The 15,482-nt window shown below is 36.1% G+C and overlaps 2 protein-coding genes across 2 annotated transcripts; both read right to left on the bottom strand.

Annotated features, from left to right (window-relative positions):
* Positions 1-2,725: 2,725 nt before the first annotated feature.
* On the bottom strand, positions 2,726-5,956 carry LOC132154308 (CXXC motif containing zinc binding protein-like). Its single transcript, XM_059562857.1, has 8 exons — positions 5,914-5,956; positions 5,744-5,827; positions 5,513-5,569; positions 4,778-4,859; positions 4,581-4,612; positions 4,348-4,425; positions 3,064-3,129; positions 2,726-2,988 (listed from the first exon to the last, which is right to left on the bottom strand). The coding sequence occupies exons 1-8, from the start codon at positions 5,917-5,919 to the stop codon at positions 2,911-2,913; spliced, it is 483 nt and encodes a 160-aa protein (XP_059418840.1). The 5' UTR covers positions 5,920-5,956; the 3' UTR covers positions 2,726-2,910.
* A 764-nt stretch (positions 5,957-6,720) lies between these two features.
* LOC132155209 (uridine-cytidine kinase 2-B-like) lies at positions 6,721-13,642 on the bottom strand. The gene is made up of 7 exons (XM_059564072.1): positions 13,475-13,642; positions 11,630-11,789; positions 11,261-11,357; positions 11,005-11,147; positions 7,440-7,537; positions 7,219-7,267; positions 6,721-7,132 (listed from the first exon to the last, which is right to left on the bottom strand). Exons 1-7 carry the CDS (start codon positions 13,577-13,579, stop codon positions 6,999-7,001), a joined length of 786 nt encoding a protein of 261 aa, XP_059420055.1. The 5' UTR covers positions 13,580-13,642; the 3' UTR covers positions 6,721-6,998.
* Positions 13,643-15,482: the final 1,840 nt, after the last annotated feature.

The following is a 15,482-nucleotide window of genomic DNA, read 5'->3' as shown; positions in this document are numbered from 1 at the left end:
AGGGGCTTCGTGTTGTTTTTTGTTTTTGTGTTCACTCCTGTCCCTGTTCCTCTCTGTCAGTCTGGCCCTCCGTCCCTCCCCCTGAACCTCCTCCAGTCCTCCTCCCTCCTGGTCTCCCTATTTGGTGTTCACACTTCTGGTGTCTGTTCCCCATGTTTTTCTTTTCTGGCCCTCCGTCCCTCCCCCTGAGCCTCCACCTGTCCGCCTCCCTCCTGGTCTCTGTTTTGTGTCTGTCGTGGAGCGTCTGGGAGCCGCTCCGTAGAGGGGGGATACTGTCACAGTGTCTGGGTTGTGTCCCTGGGTTTCCACTAGATGTCCTCCTTTCCCACGGTGTCTGTCACCTTATTAACTGTCTGTTCCCTTATTTGGTCACCTTCCTCCTTGTTTGAGTTAATTGATTATTCCCCACCTGTCTCTAGTTCCCTCATTCACCTTCTGTGTATTTATACCCAGTCTGTCTGTGTTTGTGTCACGGAGTCCTTGTTGAATGTTTAATTCATGTCCGTCAGCTCTTGTCCTTGCCTTGTGTTCGTGTCTTGTTTATGTTTGGATGGATGTTTTGGTCTCGACCCCTGCCTGGACTGTTTACTCTATTTGGATTACCCTTTAATAAAAGACTTACCTGCAATTGGTTCCCTCTCCCGTGGTTCCTTGTAACACCGATCGTGACAGTTTCATTGAAAAAAACAAATTTGAACTGACAGTGTAAACCACATATTTTGTTACTGTAACCTGTGACATTTAATTCAGGGGCAGATTTATCGATTATGATGATATCTGAAGGACTCTAGCACTGTGCACTCAACACAGATCAGAGTCACATGCACATGGAATCACTTAAAAAGAAATTATACAACATTGCATAAGTTTTTTTAATGGCAATGAAACCCTTTATTCTGAGCACTGAACCTCCACACCTTGCAATCTGCCTTTTGCAATAAGACTAGTTACTGTAGCTAAACAACATGCTACATGCAATATTTTAATAAAACATAGTTTCTTTGTATAAAACTCGAGCTCCTACAGGATTTACCCTTATCTTCACCACTGAAGTTGAAGGCTGATCTGAAACAAGCAAGCTACTTACACTGGATACAGCACTCTGTGAACAGCCAGCTTCTTTGGCAATGAATGTTTGTGACTTACCCTCCTTGTGAAGGGTGTCAGTGATTGTCTTCTGGACAACTGTCAGATTAGCAGTCTTCCTCATGATTGTGTAGCTCAGTGAACCAAACTGAGAGACCTTTTTGAAGGCTCAGGAAACCTTTGCAGGTGTTTTGAGTTGATTAGCTGATTGGCTTGTCACCATATTCTAATGTGTTGAGATCGTGAATTGGTGGGTTTTTGTTAAATGTGAGCCAAAATCATCACAATTAAAAGAACCAAAGACTTAAACTACTTCAGTCTGTGTGCATTGAATTTATTTAATACACACAATTTAAGTTGAATTACTAACTATCTAATTCACTGAGATGCACCTGTAAATGCACCGATCAATATCACACACTCCTCAGCTATGGTCAGTCAAATCGCTATTTAGGTCAAGGTTACCTACATATAGTGAGTAGTAAGTATTTCAATAGTGTCCAATTTTTTTAATAAAGTTACTTAAGAAGTGATAAGTAACTATGACTTTATTAGGTCTTCTATTACTATTATTGCATTGCTGGTAACAAATTGCAGTTTGCTTTTTATGTTTAAGGAGTTGTTTCAAACAGAGACTATTCAACTCATACTAGTGGTTCAGATATAAACAATTCACCTCCAACTAGTACTCCTATATGTTCTCATAGTGACTTGTAGTTATTCATTAGACATTGGTACCTATTTATTACACACTTTTTGGTCACACATTAGTTTGGAGAGCAGTTCTCACTATTAAGTAACTAGTAGCTGTATGACCATTGCCTCTATTAAATCCTTATTTGTTACTTATTAATATTGTGAAAGGGAGTTAAATTTAGGTATGAGGTCAGATTAGGGGTTCCATGCAGAATAAGGCATTAATGTGTGCTTTATACAAACTAATAAACAGCCAAGATGCTAGCAATCAATATGGATGCTAATAAGCAACTAGTTAATAGTGAGAATTTGTCTCTAATGTGATAAAACGTTTATCAGCAACAACTGGAACAGGCATTATCTAATGATTACTTACTAATTCAAACCTTGTTACTATTGGAATTCTTAAAAGTATATAGTAACACTTTAGTGAACACTATTAATTATTAACTAGTCACTTATTAGCATGCATATAACTAGCATATTGGCTGTTTATTAGCACTTATAAAACGCATATTAATCATTTATTCTGCATGAGCATTTTCTAAATCCCTTAACTCTACCTAATACCTAAACATGCTGCAACAACTACCTTACTTACTATCAATAAGCAACAAAATAGAAGTTTATTGAGGTAAAACTCTTGGTTAATATAGAATTTGTGTTCCCTAATCTATATTGTTACCAAATACATTATTAAAAAGTAAAATAGAATAGAAACTAGTAATTTTTAGGGAATACACGTTAAAACAGTCATACATTTGATATTATATAATGATTTGTGATGCATCTTGTTGCTTGTTCTAGAGAGCTCAAGTGAAGACATATGGCACAATGGCATGTAAATATATTCCTCTGCCTCTCTTCTCCTTTTCTGGATCATTTTCCTAAAAGCTAAATAAAATTATTCAGCTGGCTTACAAACCCACATAAAAAAAAAAAATCCAACCATTCCATATTTTATTATTGTAGCATAATATAACCAAATCGTATAACCAAACTTACTGTCCATCTCACACATAATAAGCATTTAACCAATTAGCACTGACTAACAAGAGTGCGGTGCAGTCAATATAAAACTTAATTCAGTAACCAATCAGTTGTTCTTCAATCAGCCCTCTTCATTTTTCAGCACTTGATGAATTGATGTGTGACCTCATAGATCCCCACAGACTCACTGGCCTTCTCATCATAGTCAGTCCAGTCCTGAAGCATGTGAAAGAGACCGTTATGAGCTCCTGAATGAACTGAAGGTGTGATATGACTCTTTCTTTTTCTTACCTTCTCTTGCAGGTTGATTTCAGGGAATTGGGTGGGTGTTTCTGCTCCGCTAGCGGCAAAGCCAGCCTGAAAAATAACATAGTGAATGTTTACGTGATTTATTCAGATTAGGGTAAAGATTCTAAAGATTATTTAACAAAAATAATATATATATATATATATATATATATATATATATATATATATATATATATACAGTAATGTTTCCAAACCTTTGGTCTGTACTGTATATATATATATATATATATATATATATATATATATACAGTACAGACCAAAGGTTTGGAAACATTACTATTTTTAATGTTTTTGAAAGAAGTTTCTTCTGCTCATCAAGCCTGCATTTATTTGATCAAAAATAAAGAAAAAACACTAATATTGTTAAATATTATTACAACTTAAAATAATAGTTTTCTATTTGAATATACTTAAAAAAAAAAATTTATTCCTGTGATGCAAAGCTGAATTTTCAGCATCATTACTCCAGCCTTCAGTGTCACATGTAACATCCAGTCTATCACGTGATCATTTAGAAATCATTCTAATATTCTGATTTATTATGAATGTTGGAAACAGTTCTGCTGTCTAATATATTTGATGAATAAAAGGTTAAAAAGAACTGCATTTATAAAAAAAAAAAAAAATTCTAATAATATATATTCTAATAATATATTTTCTTTACTTTCACTTTTTATCAATTTAACACATCCTTGCTAAATAAAAGTATTGATTTTATTTAAAAAAAAGAAAGAAAAAAAATTAATGACCCCAAGTTACTGACCAGTAGTGTATATTGTTATTACAAAATATTTATATTTTAAAAACATAGCTTCTTTTTTTTATTATTCATCAAAGTATCCTAAAAAAGTATCACATGTTCTGAAAAAATATTAAGCAGCAGAACTGTTTCCAACTTTGATAATGAATCATCATATAAGATTGATTTCTGAAGGATCATGTGATAATGATCCTAAAAATTCAGCTTTGCATCACATAAATAAATGATAATTTAAAGTATAATAAATTTAAAAACAATTATTTTAAATTGTTATAATATATCACAATATTAAAAAAATTTTCTGTATTTTTGATCAAATAAATGCAGGCTTGATGAGTAGAAGAAACTTCTTTCAAAAACATTAAAAATAGTAATGTTTCCAAACTTTTGGTCTGTACTGTATATATATATATATATATATATATATATATATATATATATATATATATATATATATATATACACACACACACACACACACACACTATACTATAGGAAAATCTCACCTGAGGTTGAAAATCGACTGGTTCCAGGCCTCGACACTCAAACTGGACAATTGTCTTGTACCTTTCACTATTTTCTGCCTTCAGAAGAGAAAATACATGTACCCGCAAAACTGAGCTAATAATATATGCACTATGTAACTACAAATGTTTATATGAAACTGCATCTTTTACTTAGTACATTGTGGTTTTAAAATTAACAACAACAAGAATAAAAAAAAAGTATTCTGCCTTACATTGTAAGGTGTAATTGTGTCCCTCAGGATATCTGGAAAGTAAGACATCCAGTTAAGACATCCATATGCACTTACACACGACCCAACCAAATATGTAGACACACCAATAGAGATGATGCTGTTGTGCAACTTAACTGGAGATTCCAGCCTTGTGTAAGCATTTCATCAGCACATTTACTAGCTAGTAGTTTGGTTACCTATGGAGTTTTCCCGAGAACACAGTTTGCACTTCTGCACCATGCTAGCACTCCCTCGTCCTCCTTTCAGTGGCATGCTGTCCTGAAGAAAAGAAAGAACCAGCAATCACTACACAGACATTTATTTCTATGCAACGTAGCATGCATGAAGTAACACAAATGCAAAAAGTGCAGTGTATCAATGAAGGGGAGATTTTGAATGAATAACAACTTAACTATAAATAATAAATAAATCACTGCTTTGGAATAGCACGAGGGTGACAGGAATTTAATTTCTCAGTGAAATATTTCTTAAATGTTTTCTCTGCAGTTCACTGTGGCAGTGCTTATTCTTGTATTTTTTTTAATACATTTTTCAATTATATATTTTGTACACATTTTGAAACAGAAAGCAAACAAAAAAAATTACAAAAATGCATAAAAAAAATAAGAAATAATGAAAACACATTTATTGGGGGGAAAAATCACAATGAAAATGGCATGTTTGTCCCATTTTCAGTGTTTTATTGAAATATTATTTCTTTATTTCCTGTTTACTTCCAAAATGCTTTTTAAAATAGTGAAGATAAACATATCTCCACTGCTAAAATTGTTTGCTCCCTTTTTGTTGCATTTTTTCTTCTTCTCGTTTTTAAGCTGCTTTGGACAAAAGCATGTAAACATCTTGCAACAATACTAGCATTTCATGCAAACCAGTATTTGACTCAAATTTCCCACACTTTTTTTTCAACCTACCAGTAAGGTGATGTACTGCCATTTTTCCGAGACCTCGCCACAGTTCCCACACTTCAGCTGCAAGGACAGGAGTAATTAAACCACAGTTAGCAGTACATTATCAGCAGTATTCATCACATCATGAATGACTCTTAAGGCAACAAAAATTAAGGCTAAAAACACTGAACTGCTTAAAATAATATTTTTTTTTTTTTTAGTCCAGTGACAGTCTGTCACACGAACACACTTTACCTTTAAATACCATCGGAAATCATCTCCCACCGGCCTCACGTTTGTAATATTCTCCAAGGTGGCTTTAAACTGCAATCCAAATTTCTATAGACAAAAATGAATAGTTAGGAGAGCGATTATTCATTGAATTTTCTTTTGCAAGTATCCAATTCTATGCTTTACACACATACCCCCATGTTGAGCCACGCCTCTTCTGCTGCACGTCATCAAAGTGCGTGTAAAGAGCGCGACGGACACCGCGATAGCAGCACCTAGCGGTCATGAGGGGTATTACATCCATGACACGATGTGAAAGAGTGTAACAAAGACACAAAAAACAGTGTATAGTTTTATTTTATTTTATTCCACTACAACGTAATGGATTATTCGTTAACAAAATCAGATGTAAATAAATAAGCCAGTGAAAAATTCGTAGAAAAATACGTCCCAGAGAGGAGAGGGGGTAATCAGTTTGTTTTGGTGTAAAAAATTTTGATTGAGGTATTTAATGTAATTCCTGATTTGATCTGGGGATTGTATTACTTGGGGATCGGGTATAAAGTAATTTTAAAGTAAAATACTCCATATGCACACTAAGACATCATCGAAACCATTTCTAGGAAAACTGTAAATACAGTCGACAAACCATGACAAAATGTGTCATGTCATATGTACAAAACACTACAACTGTAAGAATCAGATAACAACATTGCGATTCAACTAGAAAGCTAAAACAAAAAACAAAACAAAAAAACAATATATTATATATATATATATATATATATATATATATATAAAAAATGCTTGTGTACCATGTTTCCATCGTTACAAAATAACACATCTCTTTAAACACATACACATAAAAGGACCTCAAATGAGGCATTAGGTGTTTTTTTTTTTGTGGATGGAACAATCCACCCAACCTGAGCTCTGACTTCAAGTATGTACGCAAATAGCACTGTAATCAGATTTATCTCTACTTCCAGTCTGACAAAACATTTCATACTATTCATTTATTTTCTGAGTAGCTATGAAAGCAGATAGACACAATGACAGAACAAGTGGAGTTTGCAATCAAACCTTCCACAAAAACATAGCACTTTCAAAACACTGTGACCGCAAACAACTATCCACAACATTTCGAAATGCAAATAATAGTCACAATAACCAAGGCATTTCAGCTCCTGCATCCCTTCATTGTCACTGGATGAATGGGATGTACACTGTTGTTATTCAGGTCTGCCCTCTCCTCAACGGAGGGAAGGTCACAGTGAGGTCAGTGAGGTCGACTCGACTCAGACGGCCGTCTTGGACTGGGGGTCCCGTGGACATCCTGAAAACCGTTCTGCCGTTTGGCGACTCCTCCATTCAGGATATCCTGAATATGCTGCACGATCAGATTAATAGCCACTAGAGACAAAGGGAGATAAAATTACATAAAGTTAAATCTCTCCAGTGTGCATATCATATAAAATAACTAGTGACTACGTGCTCACCGAGATTGTCTGCTCCTCGGGGGATGATGACGTCTGCATACTTTTTGGTCTGCAAAATATAAGTGTCAGAGATTTTTAGGGCACAAAAATGGGAGGAAGCAGATGAAACGTGTCAAGTTGGTATGCATGGCACTTTTTCTGACATGAAAGTACAGTTAAAAGCAGCTATAATAATGGAGAAGTTCCGTTCATTAGGATTAGGCATTAATGAAGAGACTCACAGGAAGACAGAACTCCTCAAAGGCTGGCTTCACAAAGGTGATGTACTGGTTCAGAACCTGCTCCAGCTCTCTGCCTCTCTCGCCGATGTCCCGCAACACTGAGAAACAAGAAAACATGCAGTTAGTATACAGTGTGCGGCAGTTTAGCCAAACCTTCACGATCATTTTACCTCAATACAACTATTATTGCTGGAAGTTCAGCACAAAACTTTTATAAAATACATAATAATGCCTGATTTGTTTAAAAATCATCAAGCATATCGCATACAAATGAAAGGTACTTTATCTCATTTAATTTTAATAATTTTCATACACACACAATACAAAAGTTTGATATATTTAATGTAGAGCTGAAACAACGAATCGATTTAATCGATTAAAATCGATTATTAAAATAGTTGTCAACTAATTTAGTCATCGATTCGTTGCTAAATAACTTTTATTTGCCGTCAGCGGCTCATTTCGTGCATATTTCAAATCTGCGGTGACCAAAGTGTGGCAGTAATGAGCCACCGGAGGTTTTACTCAGCCAGTACAACAGGAGAAGTAGCGAATAGCCAATAGCTGGCCTTGTTTTATGTCACGTGCTTCCCGAACAGCGTCTCTGCAGCCTAGTGATGGGATTTATGGCTCTTTGAGGGGATCCGGATCTTCGCGATCCGTTCCTTTAAAAGAGCCGTTCAAAAGAACTTTGGCTCTTTTAAATATTTAGTCAGTTTTAAGAAGCCAGCTTGGAGCCATCTCAGTTTATCCTGGAAATAATCACTGGGAAGAATGATGAGGTGAGATTTGTAGTCAAATAATTAAAACTCAGATATCACACACCAATATCTGAGTTTGAATTATTCTGAAATATTGATTATTACCTCATTTGTCATGTGTGGACTACATTTCATAGGGTTGCACAAATACCTCTGCTTAGACAGTGACATCACTATTTTGGATTTACCTTTAGTACAAAGTGTGTGTGTGTGTGTGTGTGTGTGTGTGTAAAGCTACGTTGACTTATGTTATTCATACAATACCTACTCGCGAATAAACATCAAAAAGAAAGCCGGCTGCAATGAATTTATATGCAAAACAGCTTTTACTACAAACACTTCCACACAAGAACATTGTTATCACACAAGAACATTTTGATAGAAAACAAAAAATATTTAAAGTTAGAATAAATAAAATGGAAATGTCTACATACTACATACAATTACTACTGTAAACTTTGCAAACATCAACCCCTTCAAGTCAATGAACAATAACAAAGTGGGCCTCAATGAATGTCTGTGCAAAACAGCTTTTTTTTCCAACGCTCCTACCCAATGACAGAGGCACGCAGGATGTGAAGGACGTGAAGGATGCGTGCACAACTCATAACTAATATCATCACGCTATAAAGGGTTGGCCTGCCTGGGTGCGCCCCTCCCCCTATAACTGTTCTGTCTCGCGGAGGAGCTCATTTGTGTGCATCTGTGTGAAACACGCATAGGATAAAAGAACGACAGAAAGAACGGCTCCCCTCCAGCCGCGACTCGGCTCCCATCGTTCATGTTTATGAGCCGTTCAAAAGAATTCAGCGTGATGTGGGAGTACTTACATTGAGCCTTTAAAAAAGAAGAGTAACCTGTAAACTCTGCACTACTGCACTGTTTAAGGGGACGTTCACATATCGCGTCTTTTGCGCGCTCAAGTTCGTTATTTCCAACACCGCACCGCATCGAGTTAAAAACATTTCAACTTTTCAGAATGCAGCAACCGCACCGCGGGTCATGTGACAAGAACTAACCAATCAGCTTCATCCTTTCCCGTAACAACGTTAAAAGCTCAGTCAAGATGAAAGGAACAGCTGATCATAGTTGTATATGGATTTCCATTTTGAAATAAATTTAGTAGCAGAGCTACTGCAAGCGATTTTTTGAGCTGCAAATCCATTTATCCTTTGCTGAAATTTCCGCGTCTTCAAGGAGAGAGCACGTCATGGTTGCTTAGCAAAGGCAGACGCCTCAGGGGCGCTTCTGCGCGAGCGCTTTGGAAAGAAGGAGAAAGCGGTGCGCCTAGCGTTTTCCACGCGTTTTTAGCGCGATTTGTGAACGGCCCCTAAGACTTTCATTTGTGCAGATTCTCCAGTACAATGTTGTTTGCAAATGTTTAGTCGTAAAAGCTGATAACATTGCTTTTTAACAGTTAACATTTAAAGCTTTACAAACATGTTCTGTGATCAGTTTGTCGTTTACCAGTTCAAAATTCAGTCATGCAGCCTAATTATGACTGAATGAGAGAGGTAAATGTAGATATTTGAAATGCACTTTTTTTTCTAAGTATTATTCACTGCTCTTTTTCACACAGCAGGTTTTTTGTGTGTGTCCTATTTTTTTTTTCTGGACAACCTTCTGATGGATTTTACTTTAAATTGTGAGTTCCATTCAGGTTTCATGCCATTGGCACTTTTTTTGAAGGATTGTTTACAATTTCACAGCATAAGCTATAAAGCTGTTTCCCAGTAAATAATAAAATACAATGCACTGCAATTTTTTTCTGTTTTATCCTTATTCTTCGTGAAAATATGTTCTGAAAGATTCCTTAATAAGCTTTGTTCGGGATGTTAAACTACTTTAGGAGCTCTAAGGACTGCCATGGTGAAAACATTATTTGAAATCTCCTTGTGAAATTTGCTAGAGTATGGGTCAGTGTTCTGATTGCAGAAGAGGTCGACAAAGGATTACGAACACAATAAAACAACTCCAGGTATATTTTTGATGAGGATATGACAGTGCAAAATGGTTAAAATCTCTTAAATCTATGCTGAATGATAAAGACCATTTATTAATAATTTACTTGGGGAAAAAATGGAAAAAACTAAAATATAAGTACATAAACCGATTAATTGATTAATCGTAAAAATAATCGACAGATTAATCGATTATCAAAATAATCGTTAGTTGCAGCCCTAATTTAATGTTATCATTTTCTAATTTAACGTTGTCAATGTATAAAGCACCATCTAAATAAAGGTGACTTGACTTATGTATTAATTGTAATCCTACTGTAAAACATTCAGTTTTAGAAATGTTAGTTCTTAAAAACTTAAGTGCATTTAAAATAAGTTTGAGTATAATGTCATGGTCACACGCTACACTTTGAGCGCACAATTTCTTCAGGTACCGCACCGATCATAATAAAATGATGCTCAGTGTTTTCTTATTTAAAAGAAAATATACAACTCATTTCTCTTGCAACACTTCACACATGCCTCTTCAAAAAGTTTACATTCTTTTAATGCTGCTAAGGGGATATATATATTTTTTTTTTTTTTTCTCCTCTATTGGTATTAATAAAAATGAGAAGGTTAGTTCAAACTTGAACATTGGAATGCCGCAAAAAGCTAAATTATTTTTATTTACCAGAAATTTTTTTGCCTAGTTTAATGCAATAAACAGACCCTGAAAACCCAGAGGAAATCACTTTCATTATAATCAAAAAAAGTCCATAGATCTATACTACTTAGGTACAGAAAGACAAAAAGCACTACTTAAACCAAACTGCAAATGAAAATATCACACAATCCATCTACCTCTTCGTGAGAGGCGCGTGTCTGGGTCTGTGTCCACAAACAGCTTCATTTGGAACAGATCTCGAATCTCTTGCGCGTAGAACATGAGAATCCCCTCAAAGAGAACCACATCTGCTGGATACACGGTCACAAACTCAGCCTTCCTGTACGAGGTGTGGAGAACATATGATTAATAAGAGAATACATCCAACGGTGATCCGTCCATCAGATCACCCAAACGAGCAACGTGTGAAGAGACCGAGAGAGCAGCGCTGACCTGGAATGAGTAACAAAGTCATAAACTGGGATGTGCACGGTCTTTCCCTGAATGATGTCACACAGAGTCTTCATGACCAGCTGGTTGTCGAACGCATCTATGAATGATGGAAACATTGATAAACAGATTATTCTCTGTAAGAATAACACAATGTTGATCTTTAAAAGGAATGTACATTAAAGTAGTCCATATGGCACGTGTCTTGAGAAACCATGTGATAGTTTTGTGTAAGGATTGAACCAAAATTGAATACTGATACTGGTTCTCACATGCGTAGTAATGGGTGAATGAATAGAAGTAATATATGAGCATATTCTAACTTCGGAGTGAACTTCTGATTTCCTTAACAACCCTCGGACATTACAGTACCTGGGTGATCGAAGTTGTACTGGCCCTTGAGTGCTTTGGCTTTCTGTTCAGGCGTGAGCTCTCTGTAAAAGCTGTCTTGACTGAGGATGACCACTTGCCGCTGGTGACGGTCAATTTTATTCTGGCCCAACAGCTCCATGATCTTCTCACATACTGAAGACTGAAAGGAGAAGACACAAAACCACTTAGTAAGTGCTAAACTCGAAACTACCCAGTTCAGATATACTCAGCCTGAAGACATCGGGTTTGTGTTATTAACCCTATGAGGTCATCTAAGGCCTTTAAATTATCAACATGATCCAAACTTTGCTGAAAAACCCCTTGTACACAATCTATACTACATGCCTTCTGTCGTCTAAGTAAAAGGTCTTTTAGTATAATTCTAAAATTAAAAGTTCACCTTCAGGTCATGGTACATGTGTCTTTTTGCTGTGAAATCTTTACTGATTTTTTATCAAATTAACATGAAAACTTTATATTGTTAGTAAGTAATATTTAAATATAAACAATTACTGGACTGCATAAATGTTAGTTGGTTATGCATACGTCGTTTAGAATAATCATGTTAAAATGGGAGCATTAAATGTGATAAATAGGACTTCTGAGTAATGCTTATTTGTAGATCTCTCAATCATAACTGCACAGCATTATATGTTTTGTCCCTCAGTTAAAACGACAGAGCTTTGATCACAAAACGAAGCATTTAAATGTCATCTTATTAAGGCATATTAATGGGAGATATAGAGTTTTTATGCATTTTATGCAAGTAGTCTGTTATAAAGATCTCCATATTCTCATATCACTATATGAGCCATAAAATCCTGATGTATTAAATATGATAATAAAAAAAAAATCTTGTTCCAAACCTGTATGACTTTCTTAGTGTTTGTAGTCCATACAGTGGAAGTCAACATGCACCAACAAGGTCTGATTACAAATTTTCTTCAAAATATCCGGCCAACATGAAAAGAGGAGCAAATGATGGCATTTTTGGTGAATATTTTGAACTTTTACAACAGATAAAGCATTCATGTCTCTGCAGACATGTGCTGTGAGCTCTGTTGTGCTAGAACAGCATCCCATGTAAGAACATTCAGCGGGCAAAGCATTTCAAACCTGGGTCATGTATAAAAGAGACGTTTTCCTAAGGGCGGCCTATATATATATATATATATATAGGTGTGAAGTCTCCTGCACATGTCAGCAAAAGATTAAATGAATGCTTTTGCTCCAATGTAAACATCCCACGCTATTATGACGTCATATCCCCGCAACTTTCTTTTGCCTACTTGGAGGAAGTAGCACCCTTTTTAATTTTCAACCGATAACTCAAATCAATTTTTAAAACCAACATGACAACAAGTAAACATACAATACAACAACATCCGACTTCGACTTTCGAGCTCGCTAACAAGCATATAAGCGACAACAGGACACGCGGTAACTCCACGTGGAGCTAAAACATTACGCACTTGACATTTAAAACGAGAATAAACACGAATCTGGACACATATGAACGGGATTATGAAAATTATTTGTTGTCGGTTAACGTCAGTTTAACTTTTTAATTATTTTTGAAATTCACTTAGTGAAGCAAAATACAAAGAAATGACAAAGGGTTTAAAATAAGAGGCAAGTTATAGATTTTCACCTGTGTGATATATAGAAGTGAATATGTTTTAATATGTTTTTCGCCATATGTTTAATGTATAAAAACGCTTTCGTGTATATTTCATTATGAGCAAACTAAAGCCACGCGGTCTCTGGAGGCACTGAAACCCAGTTAACCGACACGATAATACCGGAGTCTGCACAGTCATTGACAAACACTGATAAAGCTCAAACCTTTCCGCTAGCGGTGCCTCCAGACACACCGATGATGAAGGGCTGTCGGTTGTTTTGCTCGTTCTCCGCCCTGTCCTTAAGATGTGTTTCACTGTCGCCAGCCATGCTTGGAGTGAGAGCACAAGAGTGTGTAGCCTTGTCCAAATACCCACACTTGCGGTCATGACCACTTGGCAACTTAAATGACGTATTTCCTGTATTTGGCCCAAGCCTTCAAGTGAGGATAAGACCACTCGTGTGTCGAACTCTTCATTACCTGATGGGACACACTTATAGTGTTGTAACAATGCAAGTGTTTAAATAGTTTCATTTAAATTTTAAATACGTTGCATTTTAAAATCAACTTCTAAATGTCTGTTCAGTAGTCCCTAAAACATGACCTGATTTAATTTGTGGTGCTTCTAGTGATCAAAAGCAGTTGCAAATTTTGTACAAAATAAATATCACCACTTCTTATCTTCAAACTAATAAAACGTAATCGTAAAAAAATGTTTTTCTACCAAATAGAATATATGTAATATCTAATTAATATATTAATATTTAAGTTGCATTGCAAATGTTTTTTTAATGACCTATCACATGATCTCGTCAAAAAGTATGACAAGAGGCTTGTTTGAGATGCACCTCGTCTGAAATGTAGACGAGAGCAGGCAGCTGCAGTGAGGGGAGGAGTGAAATAAACTACCAAATCTGACCTGAGAAGACTACAGAGGATAGTCCGGACTGCTGCTGAGCGAATCACTGGTACAACCCTCCCTTCTCTCCAAGAACTGTAATCATCCAGAGTGAGCAAAAGCGCTAGCTCTGGACCTCTCACATCCAGCACAATCCCTCTTTGAACTGCCAACTAGTCTACGCTACAGAGCTCTGGGAAGCAGAAGAGCCAGACACAGGAACAGTTTCTTCCCTCAGGAAATCCATCTCATGAACACTTAAAACCCAGGAGCCGCCGCAGGTGTTGGTCAATTGTGGAACACACAACATCACTGGTATATATTATTTATTTAACACACATAGCCTACTAAGAGACGATCCTTCCTATTCGCAAAATACGCTTTTAATGCGCTCCAAAAAATGGGAGCATATTACACCGGTTTTACGTTCTCTATACTGGCTACCCATGTGCCAACGAGTTAATATATGAAGGTTCATGTGACAGTGAAGACTGGAGTAATGATGCTGAAAATTCTGATTCGATTAAACTGTTAAACGCATTAAAATAGAAAACTTCTTTTCAAATGTAATATTTTATGATATTTCTGTCTTTCCATGTATTTGCTGATCAAACACGTGCATCCTTGGTAAGCATAAGACTTCTTTCTTAAATCTTAATTATTGCAAACTTTTGACAGGTTGTGTGTATAAAATTCAAATAGGCCTAATAGTTATGTCAGCTTAATTAAGAATATACAGGTGGGGCATGGGCTGTTCTTTCTCAGGTCAGCATGTTCAGCTCCCAGGAGGTTCGTTTGCTTCCACACGTCGGGAGCCACTAGATATGTGTGTGGGGACAGGAGCCTGGATCTACCCCTTCCAGATTGCATCCTGGAAATCTGCCCCTGCCATCGCTTGTGGTATGTGTTATATGAGTTTTATAAGTGTGTCTTAGAACACTAGAATCACAGAACATATTCCTTACATATAGGTATCCACCACCGATAGGCCAATAAATTATATGTTATAAATGAATAATAATAAAACTCTAAAACTCTACAGTTTTTAAATGCTACAAGTGTCATTCCGTGTTAACTCAACCAGAGTTTTTTATTAAAAAAAAAAAATAGTGGAAGAAATACATAATTAAAGAAGGAAAAGTTGTAGTCACAACGTGACCCACATTTAGTTTTTGATTATTAAATATGTGCACAATTGAATTGTTTACTCATGAAGCCACACATTCATGCATAAATGAGGGAAGTCTGTCGTTTTCTCCAGAAAATCTAGCTGAGATGTTTTGCCTCAAACACAAATAAAGATATTTTTAATGAGACCTGAGAGCTTTCTGTCC

This window comes from Carassius carassius, chromosome 12, assembly GCF_963082965.1.
Source record: "Carassius carassius chromosome 12, fCarCar2.1, whole genome shotgun sequence".
Lineage (NCBI taxonomy): Eukaryota > Metazoa > Chordata > Actinopteri > Cypriniformes > Cyprinidae > Carassius > Carassius carassius.
Note: the sequence above shows the minus strand (reverse complement) of the source record. Positions and strands in the feature narration are given on the sequence as shown.

What these genes read in the sequence shown, in the direction of transcription:
- LOC132154308 (XM_059562857.1), bottom strand. An exon ending in ATTTCCGATGGTATTTAAAG is followed by an intron (nt 5,570 to 5,743) that starts GTAAAGTGTGTT and finishes CTGTCCTTGCAG; the next exon opens with CTGAAGTGTGGGAACTGTGG. An exon ending in ACACAATTACACCTTACAAT is followed by an intron (nt 4,426 to 4,580) that starts GTAAGGCAGAAT and finishes TCTCTTCTGAAG; the next exon opens with GCAGAAAATAGTGAAAGGTA.
- LOC132155209 (XM_059564072.1), bottom strand. Translation starts at nt 13,579, where the DNA reads ATGGCTGGCGACAGTGAAACACATCTTAAGGACAGGGCGGAGAACGAG. An exon ending in GAGGCACCGCTAGCGGAAAG is followed by an intron (nt 11,790 to 13,474) that starts GTTTGAGCTTTA and finishes TTCTCCTTTCAG; the next exon opens with TCTTCAGTATGTGAGAAGAT. An exon ending in CCGAGGAGCAGACAATCTCG is followed by an intron (nt 7,133 to 7,218) that starts GTGAGCACGTAG and finishes CTTTGTCTCTAG; the next exon opens with TGGCTATTAATCTGATCGTG.